This window comes from Theropithecus gelada, chromosome X, assembly GCF_003255815.1.
Source record: "Theropithecus gelada isolate Dixy chromosome X, Tgel_1.0, whole genome shotgun sequence".
Classification (NCBI taxonomy): domain Eukaryota; kingdom Metazoa; phylum Chordata; class Mammalia; order Primates; family Cercopithecidae; genus Theropithecus; species Theropithecus gelada.
Genome location: NC_037689.1, coordinates 83,367,982 through 83,391,323, shown reverse-complemented (window position 1 = coordinate 83,391,323; position 23,342 = coordinate 83,367,982). Strand labels below are relative to the sequence as shown.

General features: G+C 35.3%; 1 protein-coding gene across 2 annotated transcripts in view; it reads right to left on the bottom strand.

The window, feature by feature from the left end:
- Positions 1-23,342, bottom strand: part of TEX11 (testis expressed 11) — a 330,215-nt gene that overhangs the window by 151,618 nt on the left and 155,255 nt on the right. For both annotated transcript variants that reach the window (XM_025372487.1, XM_025372486.1), the window contains 2 exons: positions 15,801-15,882; positions 13,163-13,241 (listed from right to left, as the gene is read on the bottom strand). In XM_025372487.1, coding sequence (XP_025228272.1) covers positions 13,163-13,241; positions 15,801-15,882 — 161 coding nt within the window. The remainder of the gene's footprint in view (positions 1-13,162; positions 13,242-15,800; positions 15,883-23,342) is intronic.

Genomic DNA, 23,342 nt, shown 5'->3' with positions numbered 1-23,342 from the left:
AGTTATCCAGACGATCTAAGATCACTGATGAAGGTGACTACACTAAACAATAAATTTTCAATGTAGATGAAACATTCTTATATTGGAAGAAGATGCCATCTAGAACTTTCATAGCTAGAGAGAAGTCAATACCTGGCTTCAAAGCTTGAAAGGTCAGACTCACTCTCTTGTTAGAGACTAATGCAGCTGGTGGCTTTAAGTTGAAGCCAATGCTTATTTACCATTCCAAAAATCCCAGGGCCCTTAAGAATTATGCTAAATCTTCTCTGCTTGTGCTCTATAAATGGGACAACAAAGCCTGGATGATAGCACATCTGCTAACAGCATGGCTCACTGAATAGTTTAAACCCACTGTTGAGAACCACTGCTCAGAAGAAAAGATTACTGCTCATTGACAATGTATCTGGTCACCCAAGAGTTCTAAGGGAGACGAAGAGAGAGATTAATGTTGTTTTCATGCCTGTTAATACAACATCCATGAATCAAGGAGTAATTTAGACTTTCAAGTCTTGTTATTTAAGAAATACATTTTGCAAGGCTATAGCTGCCATAGATAGTTATTCCTCTCACAGATCTGGGCAAAGTACATTGAAAACATTCTGGAAAGTATTCACCATTCTAGATGCCATTAAAAACATTTGTGATTCATGGAAGAAGGTCAAAATGTCAACATTTAACAGGAGTTTGGAAGAAGTTGACTCCAACCCTCAAGGATGACTTGGAGGGGTTCAAGACTTCAGTGGAGGAAGTAACTGCAGATGTGGTGGAAATAGCAAGAGAACTAGAATTAGAACTGGGGCCTGAAGATACGATTGAATTGCTGCAATCTCATGATAAGACTTGAATGGATGAGAAGTTGCTTCTTATGGATGAGCAAAGAAAGTGGTTTCTTGAGATAGAATCTACTCCTGGTGAAGATGCCGTGTACATTGTTGAAATGACAACAAAGGATTTAGAATATTATAATATTTAGTTGATAAAGCAGTGGCAGGGTTTGAGAGAATTGACTCCAATTTTAAAAGAAGTTCTACTGTGGGTGAAATGCTAACAAACAGCACAGCATGCTGCACAGAAATAGTTGATTAAAGGAAGACTCAATCAATGTGGTAAACTTCACTGCTGACTTATTTTAAGCAATTGCCATAGCCACCCCAACTTCAGCAACCATCATCCTGATCAGTCTGCAGCCAACAACATCGAGACAAGACCCTTCATTAGCACAAAGATTACAACTCGCTGAAGGTTCAGATGATTTTTTTTTAGCAATAACGTATTTTAAAATTAAAGTATGCACATTTGGTTTTTAATACATTATGCTATTGCATACTTAATAGACTACAATATATAGTAACCTAACTTTTATATGCACTGAGAAATAAAAAAAATTGTATGACTCACTTCATTGCAATATTTGCTTTATTGCAGTGTTCTGGAACCAAATGCACATCTCTGAGATGTTTGCCTGCATATAGTTCTATGTCATTTTGTCACACATGAAGATTCATGCAACTACCGTGGCAAACAAGAACTGTCTTATCACCACAAAGACATCCCTCATGCTACCCTGTTACAGTCACATCTACTTCTCTCCTTCTCCCCACCATCCCTAATTCCTGGCAACCATTAATCTGTTGTCCATCTCTATAATTTTGTTGTTTCAAGAATGTTACATAGATTAACATAATGTCACCTTTTGAGATTGGCTTTTTTTTTTTTTCACTCAGCATCCTCACCAAATTTTAAGACCTCTGTAGGGTAAAAGACAGAATGGGAAAAATATTTGCAATACACATAACAGACAAGGTTTATTGTCCACTACGTATGAAGGGCTCCCCAAATCACAATAGTAGCAAACTTTACATAGTGCTTATTATGCATCAGGCACAATTCTAACACTTTGCAAATATTAATATGTTTAGTCCTCACAGCAACCTTATGAAGTAGGTACTTTGATAGCTCCATTTTTAAAATGAGGAAACTGAGGCACAAAGAAGTTAAACACTTACCTAAAGTCATACAGCTGGTTAATGGTGGAACAAGGATTCAAATCTAAGCAGCATACTCATGACCACTACACAATACTGCCTCTCAACAAATAATAATCAAAAAAGTTAATAATTAGTGAATACCTATCATAGATTATAACTTCTACATGTTTTATGTACATGATCTCATGTAATCTGACAACAACCCTAGAAAGTGTTATAATATCATATCTCATGTTACATATAAGAAAACTGCAGATGTGGCAAGTGAGGTACAAGCAACCTGCCAGCTAGTAAAGAGAATTGCTAAGATTTGAAACCAGGCCTACTGATCCTAGAGCTAGTGCTCTCTCCCTATCAGTATACTACTTCCATTGTATATTAGGAGCTTGAACTTTCTCAATTACACCCTCTCTTTAGCCCTCTGGATACCTCCCTTCATACAAGATTCTTTTCCTCTGCCTTGGACATGCACAATCTCCCCTATACTGGTGTTAGTGGGGTTGGATTTTCCCATTTCTCCCCTCTACCATTTTTATCCTTTCTTTCCAATTTACTGCCAAAATATTCCAAACAGGTAGGTGATCCACTACAGCTATCTCTAATTCCTAACATCTCCTTTATCTCTTGCATTTCTCCTGTCTGTTCTACATTTGCTTTAGATAGGCCGTATGTATTGTATTGCAATTAAGAGTACAGGTTCTGAAACTTGCCAGCCTGGGTTTGGATCCTTGCTCCACTACTTACTAGCTCTGTGACCTTGGTCAATTTTCTTAACTTCCCTGATATGGTTTGGACATGTGTTCCCACTCAAATCTCACGTTCAACTGTAGTCTCCAGTGTTGGAGGTTGGGCCTAGTGGGAAGTGATTGAATCATGGAGGTGGATCCTTCATGAATGGTGTAGCACCATCCCTTTGGTGCTATTCTCATGATGGAGTTCTCACGAGATCTGGTCATTTCAAAGTGTGTTCTCTCTCTCTCTCTCTCTCTCGTTCCTGCCATGTAAGATGCCTGCTTTTGCTTTGCCCTCTGCCATGAGTAAAAGCTCCCTGAGGTCTCCCCAGAAACGGATGCAGCAACACTTCCTATACAGCCCGTGGAACCGTAAGCCATTTAAGCCTCTTTTCTTTATAAATTACCCAGCCTCAAGAATTTCTTTATGGCAATGTGAGAATGGATTAATATACTCCCCATCTGTATAATGTGGAAGATGCTAATACTACCTACCTTACAGAGTATTTGTGGAAGGTTAAATCATATATTAAATTAAAAGCTCTTAGAATAGTGTCTGGTACAAAGTAAGCATTCAGTGAATGATAGCTATTGTAAAGATGTTTGAAGTTACTACTGAGTCCAGTATTCAAAATCATTATTCTTTTTCTCAATCTTCATTCTTTACTGTTCAAGTACATTCTATACATACATTCTATACTATTTGTACCAGCTCCTCCAGGACACTGCATCATCTTGTGTCTGTTGCCATCGATCTATCCACTTCTGCCTCCCTGTTCCCCACCCCCTATACCCAGTTACAAATCTTCTTGATTCTTCCATCATAATGTCTTTCACTTCCATCACTTCTTTCCATTTCCTATTCTGGAATCTGAGAGAAAGATTCCTTACTTGTATGGTTTATGACAAGTGCTAATTTGTATGGTTTATGGCTTTACTAGGAAATGTTTTAAAAAAAAGATAGGTCCTAAGGATAGTGTGCAGCTGGCAAGTCAGTCACAACTGTATTAATTCTAATGCCAAATAGGTAGGCAAGAGGTAGAATACTTTTGTCTTCATAAATTATCCTCTAACCTCCCCCACTTTGATGATATAAAAATACTCTGTGATTGTATTTGTTTCATAATTATGAGCTTATCTTCCCCATTAAGTAGTGACATCCTTGAGACCACCAGGGACATGCATATTATTTAATCTCTGCATCTTCAATGTCTAGCAACAAAATGACTGGTACATTGTAGGAATTCAAACGTGAAAGAATGAATTTCCACTACTATCAACCTAGTTTCAGGCTCTCATTACTTCATATTTGCGCTACTTGCAACAACTCAGTTAATCTCCCTATCTCTCAAATTCTTGTATATTATTGCTATTAGCATATCACTATCCTGTTTGGAAAACTTCAGTGGATCCCCATTTGCCTATATCATACAGTCCTTTAACGTAATAATTAAGGATTTTAATAAATGATTCCAATTTACTTCTCTAACTTTATATTTCCTCATACTCCTTGTATAAAACTTATGCTAAATCCTCTCGGATTCATTAGTCATCATATTCTAAATAGACCATATTGTCCCCATATATACATATGTTATAGCCCCTACCACAGATGCCCTAACTCTTCCTTTCTGCTATTCTAAATCCTACCCCACCATCAAAGCCCAGCTCAAGCCTCACCTTCAAATAAGACTTTCTGATGTTCCTAGTCCATGATGATCTAGGCCTCTTCTGAATTCCTACACCAATTTGTCAGTTATCCCCATTTGCCATGTGCTGTCTTATATTGTTATCTTTACATATACCCTCTTTCCAGTGAGACTTGTAAATTCTCTGCAAGTGGTGCCTATGTTTTCCACATGGTACCCTTTGCATAAACGATACTAAATACTTTATTGGACTAAATTATTGTCCCCACACCTGCCTTGTGCTCACTCTGATCTTCCTGCTAGTAATTCCTACTCCTTCACCTATGCAAATCTTATCCATTTCTAAGGCCCCAACCCCCATCAAGCATTCTCTGACTAATAGAGCTAACAGTGATCTTTCACTCTCTCTAAATTCATATACTATTTTTGTCTATACCATACATTTCTCATATTCTGAATTTTATTGTTACTCAACTGATCAAGCATATATATGCTTAATTTATTATAGTAGGCTATAAATTCACTAGAGAAATGTATGTTTCTTACATTTCTTGTATCTACAACCAGACCCCAGACAACATGTTGCACTAGGCACAAATTTTGTTGATAAAATGAATGTCAATGCACACAATGAGGTAAGGAAAATTGAACTCTTTCTCCAAGAGCAATCAACCTTTACAAACCTAGGAAATACCCTTCTTGACATTAGCCTTGGCAAATAATTTTTGGTTAAGTCCCCAAAAGCAATTGCAACAAAACCAAAAATTGACAAGTGAGACTTAATTACACTAAAGAGCTTCTGCACAGCAGGAAAAAACTATCAAAAGAATATTAAAATATTCACAAACTATGCATCCAACAAAGGTATAATATTCCAGAATCTATAAGGAACTTTAAAAAAATCAACAAGCTTGTCAGAAAGGTGATTTTTTAAAAAATCAACAAGCAAAAAACAAATAGCCCCATTAAAAAATGGGCAAAGGACATGAACAGACACTTCTCAAAAGAAGATATACAAGCTGCCAGCAAACATATGAAAAAATGCTCATCAGCACTAATCACAAGAAAAATGCAAATCAAAACCACAATGAGATACTATCTCATACCAGTCAGAATGGCTATTATTAAAAAGTCAAAAAACAACAGATGCTGGAAAAGCTGCAAGAAAAGGGAACACTTATACACTATTAATGGAAATGTAAATTAGTTCAGCCACTGTGGAAAGCAGTTTGGAGATTCCTCAAAGGATTTTAAACAGAGCTACCATTAGACCCAGCAATCCCATTACTGGGTATATACCCAAAGGAAAATAGATTATACACAAAAACCCCACATACACTCATATGTTCATCACTGTGCTATTCACAATAGCAAAGACATGGAATCTACATAGCTGTCCATCAATGGTGGATTGGATAAAGAAGATGTAGTACATATATACCATGGAATACTATGTGGCCATAAAAAGAATGAAATCATGTCCTTTGCAGCAACATGGATGGAGCTGGAGGCCATAATCCTAAGCAAATTGAAACAGGAACAGAAAATCAAACACTCCATGTTCTCACTTATAAATGGGAGCTAAACATTGAGCACACATGGACATAAACATGGGAATAATAGACATTGGACTAGTAGAGGGGGGAAAGGTGGAGAGCATGTGGGTTGAAAAACTACCTATTGGGTACTATGCTCACTACTAGGGTACAATATACCCATGTAACAAGCCTGCATATGTATCCCTTGTATCTAAAATAAAAGTTGAAGTAATTAAAAAAAAAACAAAAAACTTCTTTTCCCATCTCAAATACCCTAAAACCAATCCCGCTAGGGAAAAAAGCCACAGACTTATCTATCTCAACAAAACTTATCTATACTGAAGATTCAGGAACTGGGTGTGTATTCTGTACCACCTTCATTTCCTACAGACTGGAACTATGATTCCTAAAAATAAACTCATAAGTAATGCTCATTACAACAAAAACAAAAAAACGAATGTCCTACAAAGTACATTACAGCGATACTCAACCTGAAACAGGAGAAGAGAAAAGATCTAGGGTGATAACAATTACCAATACTGAGCTCAGATAGTGGCTGTTACATGGGAATATCTGAATGAACATGATTAATTAAAATCCCAAGGGTCAGTTGATGTTTGCTTTTATTTCTCAGTGGCTGATAACCTTTTAGATCTATCCCAGAAAGGAATTATTATTGAGTATGAGGTCTTCAATATTGTACCTATCTCTTTTTCTGTATTGTCAGGATATTATCTCACTCAGCTAGCATGCCATTTCTGCAACCCACCTCAAGTACTTATTATTACATTACCATAAGAATGTATTTCATTTAAACATATAATCGTAAAATTCAGCTACATTCCTAAGTATAATTTTATTATATCTTTGAGTCAAATATTTTTTGGAGGTAAATCATTTTATTTGTATAGTGTAAGTTTATGGAAAAATAATACCATATCAAATTTTCTCTGAACAGAACTTTTCAGGAACTCATTTAATGTGTAGAATCTAGATATCTCTGAAATATTTTATTATAACATTCAACAGTGTGTTCAAAACCTATTATATTAATAAAACAATATCAGGCTTTATGCAACATGAAGGCTGGGAATATAATAGTTAGGATGCAAGGCTTTCTCTTCTTTATTTTTACTTGATGAGCCTGAACAAATTGCTTCCCTGTATCTCTTATCTGACTTCCAAGGATTCTGATCTTGACTTCACAAGCCTGCTGCTGCTCTCCTCTCTTCTTCATTTTAGTTTGGAAATGTCAATCTGATTTCCTACATTCTTGTTCTGTATTTTTATTTGGTGCATTGACTTTCCCAGATCACTATCTCTAGGTTTCTGATTCTATCTTGGTAGTCTAATTGCAATTCAAAATCCCTTTGTTTATTTGATTTAGTATTCTTGTCACTGGAATAAACAGTAACTGATTAAGCTTACCTAATCAGCATCAAAAAAAGGCAGGGGGCTGACGCCTTTCACTAATAACAACATAAATGGCAAATGCTAAAATTATAACTAGGAAAAATTATGCACCAATACTGATAAGGAGTTAAAGGAAAGAAAAAACTAAAAGTAGATTGTTAGGATAATAATGTTAGATGTGATCTTTTTTATTTTAAAATTTTCATTAGAGTTATAGTATGTTTGTAGAATTTTTTTTAATAGATACAAAATTTTAAAAAAGGATTAAAGTCCAAGGTTAGGAGTAACAGTAACTTAGTTGCCATAAAAGTGTTCAGGACCCCTGGATCAAATAAATTTACATCTAGGACTAAGATAATTTGTAGATGAGACTTATAAATTAAAGGACTCTTTCAGGAATTATGAATAACTGGAGGGGTGATGAAGACTGGGGACAGGAGAAGTTCTGATTTTTTTTTTTTTTTTTTTTTTTTAGGAGGCAGTGGATTCCCAAACCATACTACTCCAAGAATGGGCCACAGACCAACAGCATTGACATCACCTGCGAGCTTGTTAGAACTGCAGATCAGGCCCCATTCCAGACCCACCAAATCAGAATCTGCACCTTAACAAGATCTTCAGCTGATCCAGCCGATCATATACACATTAAAGTTTGAGAAGCACTAACATAAAGCAACAAGGATTCACTGAGAAAGACATAGCAAATTAATCTTATCTTTTGCAAGCTTACTTAAATGTTAATGTCAGAGAGTTTGATAATCTAACAAATTCAGAAAAATGACTCAATAACAGTATCAAGCCATTCACCTGCTTTTCTAGAATCCAAAGCATATGCTTTTCCCTTAAATAGTACCAGATATTACTAGGACCTAATAAGTATATAACCTGGAATTGTCTGCTCTCTGTCTTCTAATGAAGCTTGACTGTAAAAGGTGAAATTAAAAAAAAATCGCTTAAGAGACATAGTATTTCCATCTATTCTATATATTCAAAATTTTATCCTTGCATCAAGGTGGATCATCGGAAAACTAGGTCTGAACTACATTAGCTTAGTCCATTACAGAACTTCATTCACCTTCTTTTTTTTTTTTTTTGAGATGGAGTCTCGCTCTGTCATCCTGGCTGGAGTACAGTGGCACGATCTCGGCTCACTGCAACCTCTATCTCCTGGATTCAAGTGATTCTCATGCCTCAGCCTCCTAAGTATCTGGGATTACAGGCGTTTGCCACCACACCTAGCTAATTTTTGTATTTTTAGTAGAGACGGGGTTTTGCCATGTTGACCAGGCTGGTCTTGAACTCCTGATCTCAGGCGATCCACCTGCCTCGGCGTCCCAAAGTGCTGAAATTACAGGCATGAGCCACCGCGCCTGGCCACTTCATTCACTTTCTAACAGTTAATGTTCTGCATGCTTAGCTTTCATTGCAAAAAAAAAAAAAAAACTTTACTGTGTAAAATATACTTATGCTCTTGCTATACAATTACTAAAAGCATTGTCCATTATATAATGCAACTTCCTACACTGTCTACAGAAGCCAAATATGTAACATAAATGAGTGAAGCAGACTGCAAAAAAATCCACTGCCAGATATGTAATTAAACTGAATCATTAACTGAACGATGGTATAAGCACATTAACACATAGTATGAACAGGTAGGAAAAGAGAAGCTATATTTTAAATTTGAAATCTAAAAACATAAATAATTTATCAAATTTTCCTTTGAAATTGATTACTTTGTTGACTTGTAAATAGAAAGCTAAAATCCTTTCTTCTACACCAATATGTCAATGTCCACATGGGCTGATAGGGAGAAGCAGATACTTAAGTGGAAATTTGGGTACTGTATCAAGAGGAAAGTGGAATGAATAAAATGATGGATGGCCAAAAGCAGCAAATGTCTACTACATACTGATATTCCAAAGTTGTCTAATTAGGATTCAGTACCACACTACAATGCAGTTCAATTTCTTCAATTTGTAGTTCTTTATTGACATTAGTAAAATTAATTGAAAAAGACAAAATAGGCAATATTTTTCATTACCATAATGTTGGAAATCAGAAAACTTCCTTTTTGGAATTCACTCTTTAAACCTACAGTTGTGAATACGTAGTTTAAGCAATCACTTCCATCTCTGGACACCAATTTCAGCACAGAAAAGTAAGCCAGATTATTCCTTGCCAAAAGCATTTCCCCAAAAAATGACTTCACTAAGACCACGTGAATTAAATTTTACATCTGTGTAACTAACTACTTATGAGCACTTTTGCAGAGAAAGATTCAGAGTGTTTATATGGATTATCATATTCACCAAAAAGGTCAATCATTGAACTGAGTCAGGGATTTTTTCTTGGATGACATGCACAAGTTGAATTCTTTCAACAGTTCAAAAAATATATCTTCAGCACCTGACATAAATGCTGCACTACATCCCCAAAACTCCCCTTCAGAACTGAAGTATTTATTCCCCAGTTGTTCTTTAGGAATTTGCTAGGCTGAAAAAAGCTGCCACACCCAACGTCATTCTCCTTTCCCAGGGTAACTGGCATACAGAGACTAGTCAACATTGGGCTATAAGGACCGGCCCTCTGACCTTAGCTGAGGACAATTCGGAGGGACCATCCCAGCTTCAGAGCTCCCAATAAGTAAGGCTGAGGCCTTCTGACTATACCTAGGCCAACTTCTCCCATTAGTCCAGCTGCAGCCCCTTCCCCTCACAGGTGTTGATCCTGAAAGAACACTTTAATAAATTATCTTCACGTTAACCTCCCTCTCAAAATTTGCTTCCAGGGCAACCCAACCTGTGACAACACCACATACAACTAAGCCCCCAAATCTACAAGAAGCAGACGCAACTATTGTATTGTGCATCCAAACCATCCAAAAAAAGCAATAATCTCGGTTGAGGCCACATAAGAATATCTGGTATACATATATTGTTACTATATACATGCTTCATTTTTTATCTTTTTAGGACAGTGTTTCCTGGTGAATTAATACAATTAATACACTGAAGTTTTTATGTTTAAAAACACTGCCACCTTGGATTTAAGTATCATATCAAGTCTTATGTGAACCATTGCAGAAATAGCTTCTGTAGTCATACTTAAGTTATTTTGACCAGTCTACATTAAACTTAAGACACAGGCACCATGTTCAAAAGTTCTATCATATCAAAATTCTCACTGACACCACAAATAAATATGCTTTACTGGGCACTATTATTTATGTCTACGAACAGAAAACACCAAAAATAAATTACCCTTTTTGAGTAACTTGTCCAATAAATTCTCAGCTGTATCTTCAATGTACCAAACAACAGCATTTCTGGTTAGATTTGGATTTGAAACTTAAGAATACATTGTGTGACTCAGTAGACACTTTTTTGTAAAGCTGTCATCTGTAAAAGAGCTAATGCCTGGGCAATCTTTTCCTTTAATATATAACTACATAACTGCATTTTACAACAGGATTGCTTATTTTATTCACTTTCCAAAATAAACCCAGTTGAAATTTCAGTCCTCTTTTTGAATTATTTTTCATTACACAGATTTTCTAGGTACTGGTTGTAGTTTGTACTATATTTTGCTTTATAATGGGCTCTTAGGTTGTATTCATTGATGCAAACACACTTTGCATATTAAACACAGAATCTTTTTTACTTCTATCAGAAAGGAATTTATTCTTTCCATTTTCTTGCAACATCTTCTCAGTCTAGCTTTCATTCTACTTTGGATAGAGATGTGGGTGCCATATTTTATTTTCCTCTTATATCTGCTATAATAATAACATACAAAAAAAGATAAATGACAACTTGATGTACAACATATGGGAAAAAATAAGGAATTTTGGGGACTGTGACAAACTGGAGAACACACGCCCTATGTATGAAGGTGGCAACTGCTACTTAGCTCCAACTGATCGTTGCTTAGTGGAAATACCGGCCAATTGTTTCCAGATTTTTCAACTTTTGCAAGAGAAATCAGAAAACCATATATATAGAAAACCAAATTTTTATGTGAAATTTCCTGAATGTTAAATGTTGGCAAATAATTCAACTATATGCAACACATCTCTCGCCACACCCAGCCCATAGTCCACCACTTTGTAAACTTTTTCTAGTGATTAATTGCTTTGGAACGTAGTATTGAATGTATTCCTTCTACTACAGTAGTAAAAAGTGTGAGCTCTGCAAACATGTTTAAATTCCGCTCTGCTCCTTCCTAGCTATGCAATTGTGGGCAAATTACTTTTTCTATCTAACCCTCATTTTTCTCACCTGCAAAATTGAGTTAATCAAATTACCTTAGAGGTATTTCATAATTTATAATGTAAAGAATTTAGAATAGTGCCTGGTACAAAGCAAGTATCAGTAAATGTTAGCTTTTGTTATTTAATAATGAAAAATGTATAAAATATCACATAGCCCCCTTTCCCTGGCTGCAAGAAAGTTTACTATTAAATTGAATGCTTTACCACGGCAACTATACTAGCCATTGTGTTTTGCATGTTTGCTTCCTCCTTTTCAGGGTTTTGATTTTCTATTTCAATTTTCAGAGCTTTGAATAGAAGAAGTTTCAAATTCTTTTTGGAAGGAGGAAGGTTAAAAACAACCAAAACTTTAAAAAATAAAAATTAAGTTCCATGAAATTTTGTGAACAAGATGAAGGAAATTAGGTCATCTGGCTGTATAATTAGGTGGATTTATAACAGGTTCAACGATTGTACACTAAAAAGTATCGATTAATGGATTGATGTTAACCTGGAGATTAATCCATGCTGCCACGAAGGTTCTGGCCTCAGTTTTGCCCTGTTTATCAAACTATCTGGAGTTAGAAAACTATGGCTTGCAGTCCAGCTGCTCTGCTTGTTTTTATGAATAAAGTTTTACTGGAATAAAGCCACACACATTTGTTTATGATTAGTCTATGGCTACTTTTGCACTACGACGGCAGAGTTGACTAGTTGTGCCAGAGACTGTGTGGCCCACAAGCCCAAAGTTTATACTTATATCTTACCCTGTAAGAAAAGTTTGCAGACCCCTGAATTAGATGAAGACAGGTGGCAATACCAAATTTGAAGATGACACAGACTGGGAGGAATAGTTAATACATTGCATGATAAAATTGAAATTCACAAAGATCAGAACAACTGAAAAAATAGGCTGTAGCAATCAGGCTGAAATTTAATAGTTTGTAAAGCATGGTTAATGGGTACTTAACCATAAAAGTCGAGGATATGAGGCATTAAGAGCAACTGACATTGTAAAGATATAGTTTCAAGAGTCCAGGAAATTAACCACATGATGTAGCTGCCAGAAAAGAGCTATTTTGAATGTTGTCTGTATTAAAAGAAATAGAGGGTCTAAACCAGTGCTGCCCAATAGAACTTCCCTGTGATAATAGAAATATTTTAAATCTGTAATGTCCAATAGGGCAGCCATTAGCTACATGCGGCTATTTGGATTTGATACGTGGCTAGCATGAAGGAGGGACTAAATTTTAAAAATTATTTTTGAGAGAGTCCTGCTCTGTTGCCCATGCTGGAATGCAGTGGCACGATCATAGTTCACTGTAACCTTGAACTGCTGGGCTCAAGAGATCCTCCCACCTCAGCCTCCCAAGTAGCTATGACTACAGGCACATGCCACCATGCCGGCTAATTTTTTAAAAAATATTTTGTAGAGATGGGGTCTTGCTATGTTGCCAAGGTTGGTCTCAAGCTCCTGGGCTCAAGGGATCCTCCCGCCTCAGCCTCTCCAAGTGCTGGGATTCTAGGTGTGAGCCACCGGTGCCTAGCCAAAAACTGTCAGTCTTTAGAGAAAGGGAAATCAATTCTGTACCTTTCATGATCCATCAGCAGTTTAGCAATGTTCAGACAGAAGTCTAAGGGCATGTCAAGATGTAGTATTTCCATGACAGCTAACAAGATGAAAAAATGAAATAATTATTATCAGTTTCATTTTTGAGGAAGCTTAGCTATTTTCAATAATTGTCCTCTATTCAAAATCTACTTACTAAATGTTTGCCATATACCATGTTTTGCCTAACAATTTATCAAAATCTTCTTTTAAAGTATTAACATCCAGTGCTGGAGAGTGTCATGATACAGGCACTCTTGCACAGATAGCAAAGTAATCTGGTGCAATCCTTTCGAAAAGCAACTTGGCAATACTATATGCTAAGAACACTGGGGTAGAGAGTTTGCTATCTGAAGTCAAACAGATCTAAATTTGAAACCACTTGCTACTTGTATAGCCATAGGCAAGTTAAGCTCTTAGTTTTGTCACCTGTAAAATGGAGAATATACCACCAATTTCTCAGGGTTGTTGAGAGGATTAACTGAGGTAATGTATGGAAATTATATAGCAAAGAACCCAGCACTTAGTAAGCATTTAATAAATGGCAGCTGCTATTATTATTCCCTTAGAGAAATTGTGCTTCTGAAAAGTCACCTGGAATAAATATGGGGAAAATTTATGAACAAAAATATTAAAAGCAGTGTAGATTATGATAATAATAGAAAAGAAGTATACACTGTATATCTATTACAGGGTAGCAATAAACTATTGTGCAACCATTAAAATTGTTGAGTATGAAATAACATGGAAAAAATGAATATACACTGATATGAAAAATGTATAAGATCAGTAAGTGAAAAATTAGAAAGCAAAGTTTTATGTACTATACAGTTACAATTCTGTAATAAAAGCAAAATAAGAGAAAAAATACTGGAAATAAGTGATCAAATTTCTAAAAGTGATTGTGTTTAGATTCTATTTATTTGACAAATATTTAATGAGCATATTATCTGTACCAGGCATTGTGCTTTGTGCTGAGAACCCAGCAGTGGATAAAACACAACAAAAATTCCTGCTGTCAAGGAGCTTCTAGTGGATGGTAGGACCATGAGAACTTTTAGTGTTTTCCAAAAATGTCTTAAATTATTATGTGCTATCTTTTCATGATGAAAAATGTTTATTTTTAAATGTCAATCTTTCTACTACAAAAAATATCAGTGAAATAATGCCAGCAGTTAGGCTGACCATTTTAAGAGTAAAGTATTTTCACCAGCAAAGCAACAAACAGAATATAAAAATGCAAGTTTCATATATTCTTTCAATGCAACAAAGTAAAAATCTAGTATTTTTAAATACAAAAAAACTTGGATTTGGGTTAGCCTCCTAATCTGTAATCAAACAATGACTGACATTACAACTTCAGGAGTATCTAGATTGAGTTAAGTAAAAACAATCTGTGAATAAAGAACAATTTCATTTTAAACTCTGCTTCTTACCTACATTTGGATAAACACTGTCATGAGGAATTATCATCTCAAACTAATCTACTTCAACTTGGTGACTCCAATAATCTCTCTGGTCTTCCTGTGTTGTCTTAGTTTGAGTAAGTGTATTCTTTCAGTTGGTTAGTTGGTTTGTTTATTCCCCCAATGCAAAAAAGTAGAGTTGTCTTCCTGGTTTCTAACATTTTTCAACCTGTGTATGCTGAGGTGATACTGTTGCCTAGAGATGCAGAATCCCCAATACATTTGAGCTTCTGAGGTCTCTTAAGTGATTGGCTAAAATTCTAGAGGCCAATGAAAGATTCAGTAGTACTAAATTTAGGGCTACTGCCAAATTGAATTATAGTTCTAACTATAACAAATTGTTATTATTTTTTGGATTATCAGTAACTATACTAACATATAATTTTGTATAGTACAAATAATGCAGCCTCTAAAGATTACTAAAAAGCATGTACAACATTAAAAGAATTAGAATAAATAGCTTTTATGACTAAACAAAATTGAAATGTTAAGGGCTAGTATGCATAGTTTTGCTTCATGTAATGCATCCATATAGTAGTAATAACAGTAATAATAAGAACTACAGTAATAGGTAACATATATTACACACTATGCACCAGGTATGGTGTTAAATGCTTTATACACATTTTCTCATAAGATTCTCAAAACAACATGATGAGGTAGATAATAATAACACCTCTTTTACTAAATGAAGAAACAAAGCAAAGTTAAGTGACTTGCCCAATGACCCACTCTTGTGCAGCATACATTCTGGTCCTTGGAGAGTTACGAAAAATAAATAGCAATGTTTATAAACAAGTAATTATAAAAATCACAGAATTACAAAGGCTTTTCCCATTAAGAAGTAATCTTTCTTCATGGTGGTAGACAACTTCAGAAGGGCTGGGTAGCTACAGTTCTCTGCTGGACTAAAAGAAAACTGATTGCTTTTATTCGGCTTTAAAAAAAAAAAAAAACCTTTTAAATTTGCTACTATTTTTTCTTCTTTCTCTCTTTTTTCCTGGGTGACAATATTTTCCCTTTCCTGGGTGATCATTTTCCTTCTCAGCCACCATCAAATTACACCTATTGTTAGTATACTACAAAAGATCTCATATTTAACAAATTGTAGTGATGTTTCAAAATGGTGTGCTCTTCACATATAGAGATCATACCTTCAAGGAGTTCTTCATTAGATGTTTCGCCTTTCAAGAGGATTTTCATTTTTAGGAAAAGCCCAGTAGAATTTAAATGTTCCTATTTTAAACAAGGAAATCACAATGATATTAAAATTGTGGAATGTAAAAGACAATTTTCAAGTAATTGCCTGCTTTATTCAACCCTCTTGGGATAACTCATAATCAAAGGAAATCGAAATTACAAAAGATTATATAATAGCATTCTTTCTATCCCTGAGGATATTTCCCAATATTTTATTCAATCTAAATGAAATAATATATGGAAAAGAACATGTAAATATTTCCAATGAGTGACAAACATTTAATGACAAGATTAACACTTAAACTGTACAAATCTCAGGCCATATTCTTTGTAAGCAAAACCACAAACCAGCTAATTTTATTTTCTTTTGAGATTTTAACAACTAAGGTCCTTTACAAACAATGGTAGAATAAAATGGAAAACGTATTGTCTTTTCTATAAGATATGCCTGTCGTGTTTACCATTAATAACAACGTACTATGAATGATGTTTCTAAATCATTGTTAGTTGGCCCTAAGCCATCTGTGATCTTCCCGGTTCCACTTTTACCTTACAGGGTACATCTTTAAACAACTTTCTAAGACTAAAAGTACAGTCTAGGCCCACAGAACAGAACTTTTCTCTCTACAAAGCCAATTAACCTCTACATGAACACTGTACTCATTAGCTCCATGCTCTGCACATAATTACAGGTATTCATGTGTGAGATGCCTTAAAAATAGAAAGTTGGAGAAAGTAAACACTGATATTAAAAGGGCTTGCAAATATAGGTGACACTAGTACAAAGAATAAACTGAAGTTGTCAATTTTGATTTATTGCATTACCATCTTTCCTACAGGTTTGTTGAAGTATGTATTGGGTTCAATTCCCTTTTATCTTCAGAGACATAGAGGTCTTCCAGATCTTGGCAACATCTGTTTTCCTTGAGTCTGCTATTCTCACACAAGTTTAACATTCTGGTTTTTTTTTTTTTTTTTTTAAACCAAAGAATTCCAGATACGATTTTCACTGATTTCATTACCAAACAACTCCAGATAATGGGCATTTTGCTTCTATTATCATCGGGTCTTCACTTCTATAAACACTTGCACTGTATATTGTCCATCCTTATTGTCTCTTAAAATACACTTTCAGAAGTCATGAAGATTGCTAAATCCATCAGCTTTCTCCCTACTATCAAAATCCTTGTCTTCTCTGTAACTTTTCTCACCATTATTTTTCATTCTTCATAGGTTTATTTGTTTGTTTGTTTGTTTATGATGAGTCTCACTCTATTGCCCAGGCTGGAGTGTAATGGCACAATCTTGGCTCACTGCAACCTCCACCTCCCAGGTTCAAGCAATTCTCCTGCCTCAGTCTCCCGAGTAGCTGGGATTACAGGCGCCCTCTAACACATCTGGCTAGTTTTTGTATTTTTAGTAGAGATGGGGTTTCACCATATTGGCCAGACTGGTCTCGAACTCCTGACCTCAAGTGATGCACCTGCCTCAGCCTCCCAAAGTGCTGGGATTACAGGCGTGAGCTACGAGGCCTAGCTGGTTTTTTTATTTTTCTGAGACAGAGTCTCACTCTGTCTCCCAGGCTGGAGTGCAGTGGTACAAACAGGGTCTCACATTATTGCCCAGGCTGGTCTTGAACTCCTGGGCTCAAGCAATCCTCCTGTCTCAGCTTCCCATTGTGCTGGGATTATAGGCATGAACTACCATGCCCGGCTCCCTTCCTCAGATTTTTGTTTGCTAATTTTGTTTCTTATCATCAGTTACTGAGAAACAGGCTCCAGGTACAACAAACATACAAGATAAGTATTTTGAATCTTGTCTTGCAGGCCCAAATAAAGTTAAGTAACTTACCCATGGTCACACAATTGGTAAGTAGTAGAGCAGAAATTTGAAATCAGATCTCTCTGACTCTAAAGGACATAATCTTTCCATTATAATATGCTGCCTCCCTTGAAGCTCTATCATGGCAGGCATTACTACACTATCTGAATATTTTGCAAGCTCTAAAGATAATGTATTCATTTCTAGTGTGAAGTGTATCATACACACACACACATACACACACGAGTATATAAAAAGTATGTATGTGTAATGTATATGTAAAGTTTACAGAATAATAATAAAACAAACACCCGTGTCCTCACTACCAAGGTTAAGAAACAGATTATTGCCACATAAGAAGCCTCAAATGTATCCTTACCCATATGCATCCTCCTCACTTCACAGAGGTAAACACCACCCTGAATTTTGTGCAGTGATTTCCTTGCTTTTCTTTATATATACACAATATATAGTTGCTATGGACTGAATGTTTGTGTCTTTCTAAAATTTGTATATTGAATCTCTAAACCCCAATGTGATAGTATTTTGAGGTGGGGGCTTTGGGAGGTAATTTGGTCATGAGGGCTGAGCCCTCATGAATGGGATAAGTGCCCTTATAAGAAAAGGCATGAGAGAGATGACAGATGATTTCTCTCATCTCATCTCTCTCTCTCTCTCTCTCTCTCTCTCTGCCAAGTGAAGATATAGAAAGAATGTGGCCATCTTCAAATCAAGAAGAAGGCCCTCAGCAGGAACCGAAAAGGCTGGTATTTTGATCTTGGACATCTCAGTCCCTAGAATTGTGAGATATAAACTTCTGTTGTTTAAGCCACACAGTTTATAGTATTTTGTTATAACAGCTCAAGCTAGCCAACACAATTATTTAGATATGCCTACATTTGAACTTCACTTAAACAGAATCATAAAGTATCTAAGTTCTTCTGTGACTTCTTTCATTCAAATCATGTTTTTTCAGATTCATCCATGTTGATACGTGAAACTTATTTGTTTTCATTACTATATAGCATGGTTCTCAAAGGGTGGTCCCTGAATCAGCACCATCTGGGAACTTGTTAGAAATGCAAGGCCCATCCAAAACCTACTAAATGAGAAACGCTGGGAGTATTGCCTAGCAAATTGTGTGTGCGTGTGTGTAGGAAAATGTGTAAAATAATTATTACTGATTTGCGTTATGGAAAGTTTCCAATTCAACATGAATTCTATTATCTGTTTAGTAAGGTAATAAATGAGCAAACTGTGTTTAACAGACATTCTAGGTAATACTTACACAAGCTAAAGTTTAAGAACAACTATTGTATAGTATTCTGTTATATGAATAAATCACAATTTATTTGCACATTCTACTTTGGACGTTTAAGCTGTTCCCAAAGCAATTGCTATTATGAACAATCCTGGAATCAGCATTCTGTATACTTTTCCTTGCACACAAATGCTAGCACTTCTCTAAAGTATACACCTAGGAGTGAAGTTGCTGGGTGGTCCAGTATGATCAAATTCTATTTTATCAAGTAACGTCAATCTGTTTTTCAAAGTGGTTGTACAATTCTCGAAAAACTAGGAATGAAGGGAGAGCTTCCTCAACCTGACAAAAGGCATCTATACTAAACCCACAGCTAACACCATACTTAATGGCAAAATACTGAAAGCTCTCTTTCTAAGATTAGGAAAAGACACTGCTCTTGCCAATTCTATTTAACATAGTAATGAATGTTCTTGCTAGAAAAATTAGAAAAGAAAAAGAGACAAAAGGCATGCAGATTGTAAAGCAAGAAGTAAAACTATCTTTATTTACAAAAAATAGGACTTTTTTTTTTTTTTTTTGAGACGGAGTTTCCCTCTTGTTGCCCAGGCTGGAGTGCAATGGCACAATCTTGGCTCACTGCAACCTCTCCCTTCTGGATTCAAGTGATTCTCCTGCCTCAGTCTCCCGAGTAGCTGGGATTATAGGCATGTGCCACCATGCCCGGTTAATTTTGTATTTTTAATAGAGATGGGGTTTCACCATATTGGCAGGGTTGGTTTCAAACTCCTGACCCCAAGTGATCCACCCGCCTCGGCCTCCCAAAGTACTGGGATTACAAGTGTGAACCACCGCATCTGACCGGAAAATATGATCTTGTATACATAAAATCCTAAGGAATCCATTAAAAAAACTATTAAAGCTAAAAGAACAAGTACAGGAAGATTGTAGGAGATAACATCAGTATTTTTTCAATTAATGGCATTTCAATATACTAGCAATGAACAATCCAAAAGTCAAGAAAATAATTCCATTTATAAAAGCATAAAGAAGCAATAAATTTAACAAAAGAAGAACAAAACTAACTTACTGAAAACTACAACACAATAAATAAGTGTTCCTGGATTTGAAAACTTAATTTTATTAAGATAGCAATAATCCCCAAATTGATCTGCAGATTAAATAAAATCCCTATTAAATTCCCAGCTGTCTTCTTTGCAGAAATCAACAAGCTGATTCCAAAATATGAAAAAGTTAAGAGATTCAGAAGAGCCAAAACAATTCTGAAATACAAACAAGTCGGAGGGCCATACTAGTGGATGTAAAGCGGTTTCTCATTGTGCTTTTAATTTGCATTCCCTGATAACTAATGATGTTGAGTATCTTTTTGTGTACTTATTGGCCACTGGTACAAATTATTTGGGGAAATGTCTGTTGAGCTCCTTTGCCTCCTTTGCCCATTTTCAATTGGGTTGTTTGTGTTCTTACTGAATAGTAAGAGTTCTTTTTTATATTATGGGTAATAGACACTTAACAGATATATGATTTGCAAATATGTTCTCCCATTCTGTTGGGAGGATCCTATGGATTGTGTCTTCATTTTCTTGATGGTTTCCTTTGAAGCAAAAAAATTTAAATTTAATGAGACTTAATTTTACCGAATTGTTCTTTTTTGCTTGTGTTTTTGGTGTAGTGTCTAAGCACCTATGCCTTTTATATTTATTTCATTGCACTAATACATTTTCAAAGGTAATTTTGTGAAACAACATAGGCATCCCAAATTTTAATTTCTCCTTTAAAAATTTACTATCAGAGTCAGTTCCAGCACAGATGAAGCAGGATAACTATAGCCTATACCTTCTACTAATTACAACTAAGAACTCTGAACAAGATATAAAAAGCAACAACATGAGGACTCTTAAAAGTAAACAAAAACAGAAAGATTGTAGTGAGGCAACAAAACTCGGAGAAGTGAACCATATGGAGGTGGTAAGTTTCCTGAGTTTTTTTCTTTTATCTAATGGTATAGGAAGTTTGTCTTCTAGCTAAGTTCTGAGTGAGGCAAAATAATAATAATAATAATAATAATAATAAATAAAAATAAATGTTTGTGTGGGTAAGTTTTTGGTCTGGAGAATTTTTTAATGGGCTCTGCCTTCATGTAGATATGGAGTTCAAATTTACATTACTCATGTGGTCCAAAAACCTCCAACCTGATAAAGTAAAATAAAAGTAACGAAAAAAGTGGTAACTCTTCTACAGCTGGCTGATGTCAATAAAAAGTTTCTCTGTAGGGCCATGCTCTCAATCCAGGTTGAATAGGATTCTAAAAGCTTAACACTCACTGAACATAAATTAACATATCCAAAATTACAAAACAAAGAAGCAAATATTTCATACTAAGCAAGAGTCAGAAGTTCACATGAACAGCGGGATCAAATCGTTTCCAAATAAGTTGCCTGTTTCCCATGATAAAGCTCAACAAGATTTATAGTATTACAAAAATATCCAGCAGCCAAAGATGTAAAATAGTTGGCACCCAGTGAAAGACAGAGACAGGCAAAAACAATCAATAATGGGGAGATAATAGACAGAAACTAATCTAGAAGTGACATAGATATTAGAATTAGCAAAGAAAGATGTTAAAAGAGTAAGTATAACTATATTTCATATGCTTGAAAATTTAACTAGAGACTTGGAAGATATAAAAATAAACCAAATCAAACTTATAGAGATAAAAACTACAAAGTCTGAAATGAAAAGTATATGGGATGAGATTAACAGATGATTAGACATTGCAGAAGAAAGATTAATGAACTTAAAAGTCATAGCAATACAAAACAGTCCAAAATGAAACAAAAACAACAAATTATGTTTTAAATGAAAAGAGTGTAAGTAAACTGTGGCACAACTTCAGGCAGTATAATATATAATTAGAGTACTTGGGGGAAAGCAGAAACAAAAATTAAAGAAATACTGAAACTTTTCAAACATAATGAAAATTATGCTCCTAGACATCCAAAAGCATGAGAAACATAAATAAAATTACTTAAAAACATAACATCAAGTTGCTCAAAACCAATGATAAAAAATCCAAAACTGATCCAGAAAAGAAGAAACGCTATATAAAGAACAAACATAAGAATGGCACCATATTTCTCAACAGAAACAACAGAATGAGAATACAGTGGAGTGAAATATTTAAAATACTCAAAAAAAGCTGTCTGGTTCAAATTCTGCACCTGGAAAAAATATCATTGAAAAAACAAAGGTGAACCTAACACTCATAATGATATCTACTGTTAAAAAATAGAAGATAACAAATGCTGATAAGGATGTGAAGAAATTGCAACCCTTGTGCACTGTAGATGGGAATTTAAAATGATACTGTTGCTACGAAAAATAGTATGGCTGATATGCAGAAAAAAGAAACTGGACCCCTTCCTTACACTTTATATAAACATTAACTCAAAATGGACTAAAGACTTAAGTGTAAAACCAAAACCATAAAAACCCTAAAAGAAAACCTAGGCAATACCATTCAGGACATAGGCATGGGCAAAGACTTCATGACTAAAACACCAAAAGCAATTCCAACAAAAGCCAAAATTGACAAATGGGATCTAATTAAACAAAAGAGCTTCTGCACAGCAAAAGAAACTATCATCAGAGTGAACAGGCAACCTACAGAATGGGAGAAAATTTTTACAATCTACCCATCTGACAAAAGTCTAATATCCAGAATCTACAAGGAACTTAAACAAATTTATAAGAAAAAACAAACAACCCCATCAAAAAGTGGGTGAAGAATATAAACAGACACTTCTCAAAAGAAGACATTTATGCAGCCAACAAACATATGAAAAAAAGCTCATCATCACTGGTCATTAGAGAAATGCAAATCAAAACCACAACGAGATACCATCTCACGCCAGTTAGAACAACGATTATTAAAAAGTCAGGAAACAACAGATGCTGGTGAGGTTGTGGAGAAACAGGAACGCTTTTACACTTTTGGTGGGAGTGTAAATTAGTTCAACCATTGTGAAAGACAGTGTGGCGATTCCTAAAGGATCTAGAACCAGAAATACCATTTGACCCAGCAATCTCATTACTAGGTATATACCCAAAGGATTATAAATCATTCTGCTATAAAGACACAGGTACACGTATATTTATTGCAGCACTATTCACAATAGAAAAGACTTGCAACCAACCCAAATGCCAATCAATGATAGAATGGACAAAGAAAATGTGGCACATACACACCATGGAATACTATGCAGCCTTTAAAAAGAATGAGTTCATTTCCTTTGCAGGGACATGGATGAAGCTGGAAACCATCATTCTCAGCAAACTAACACAGGTACAGAAAACCAAACACTGCATATTCTCACTCATAAGTGGGAGCTGA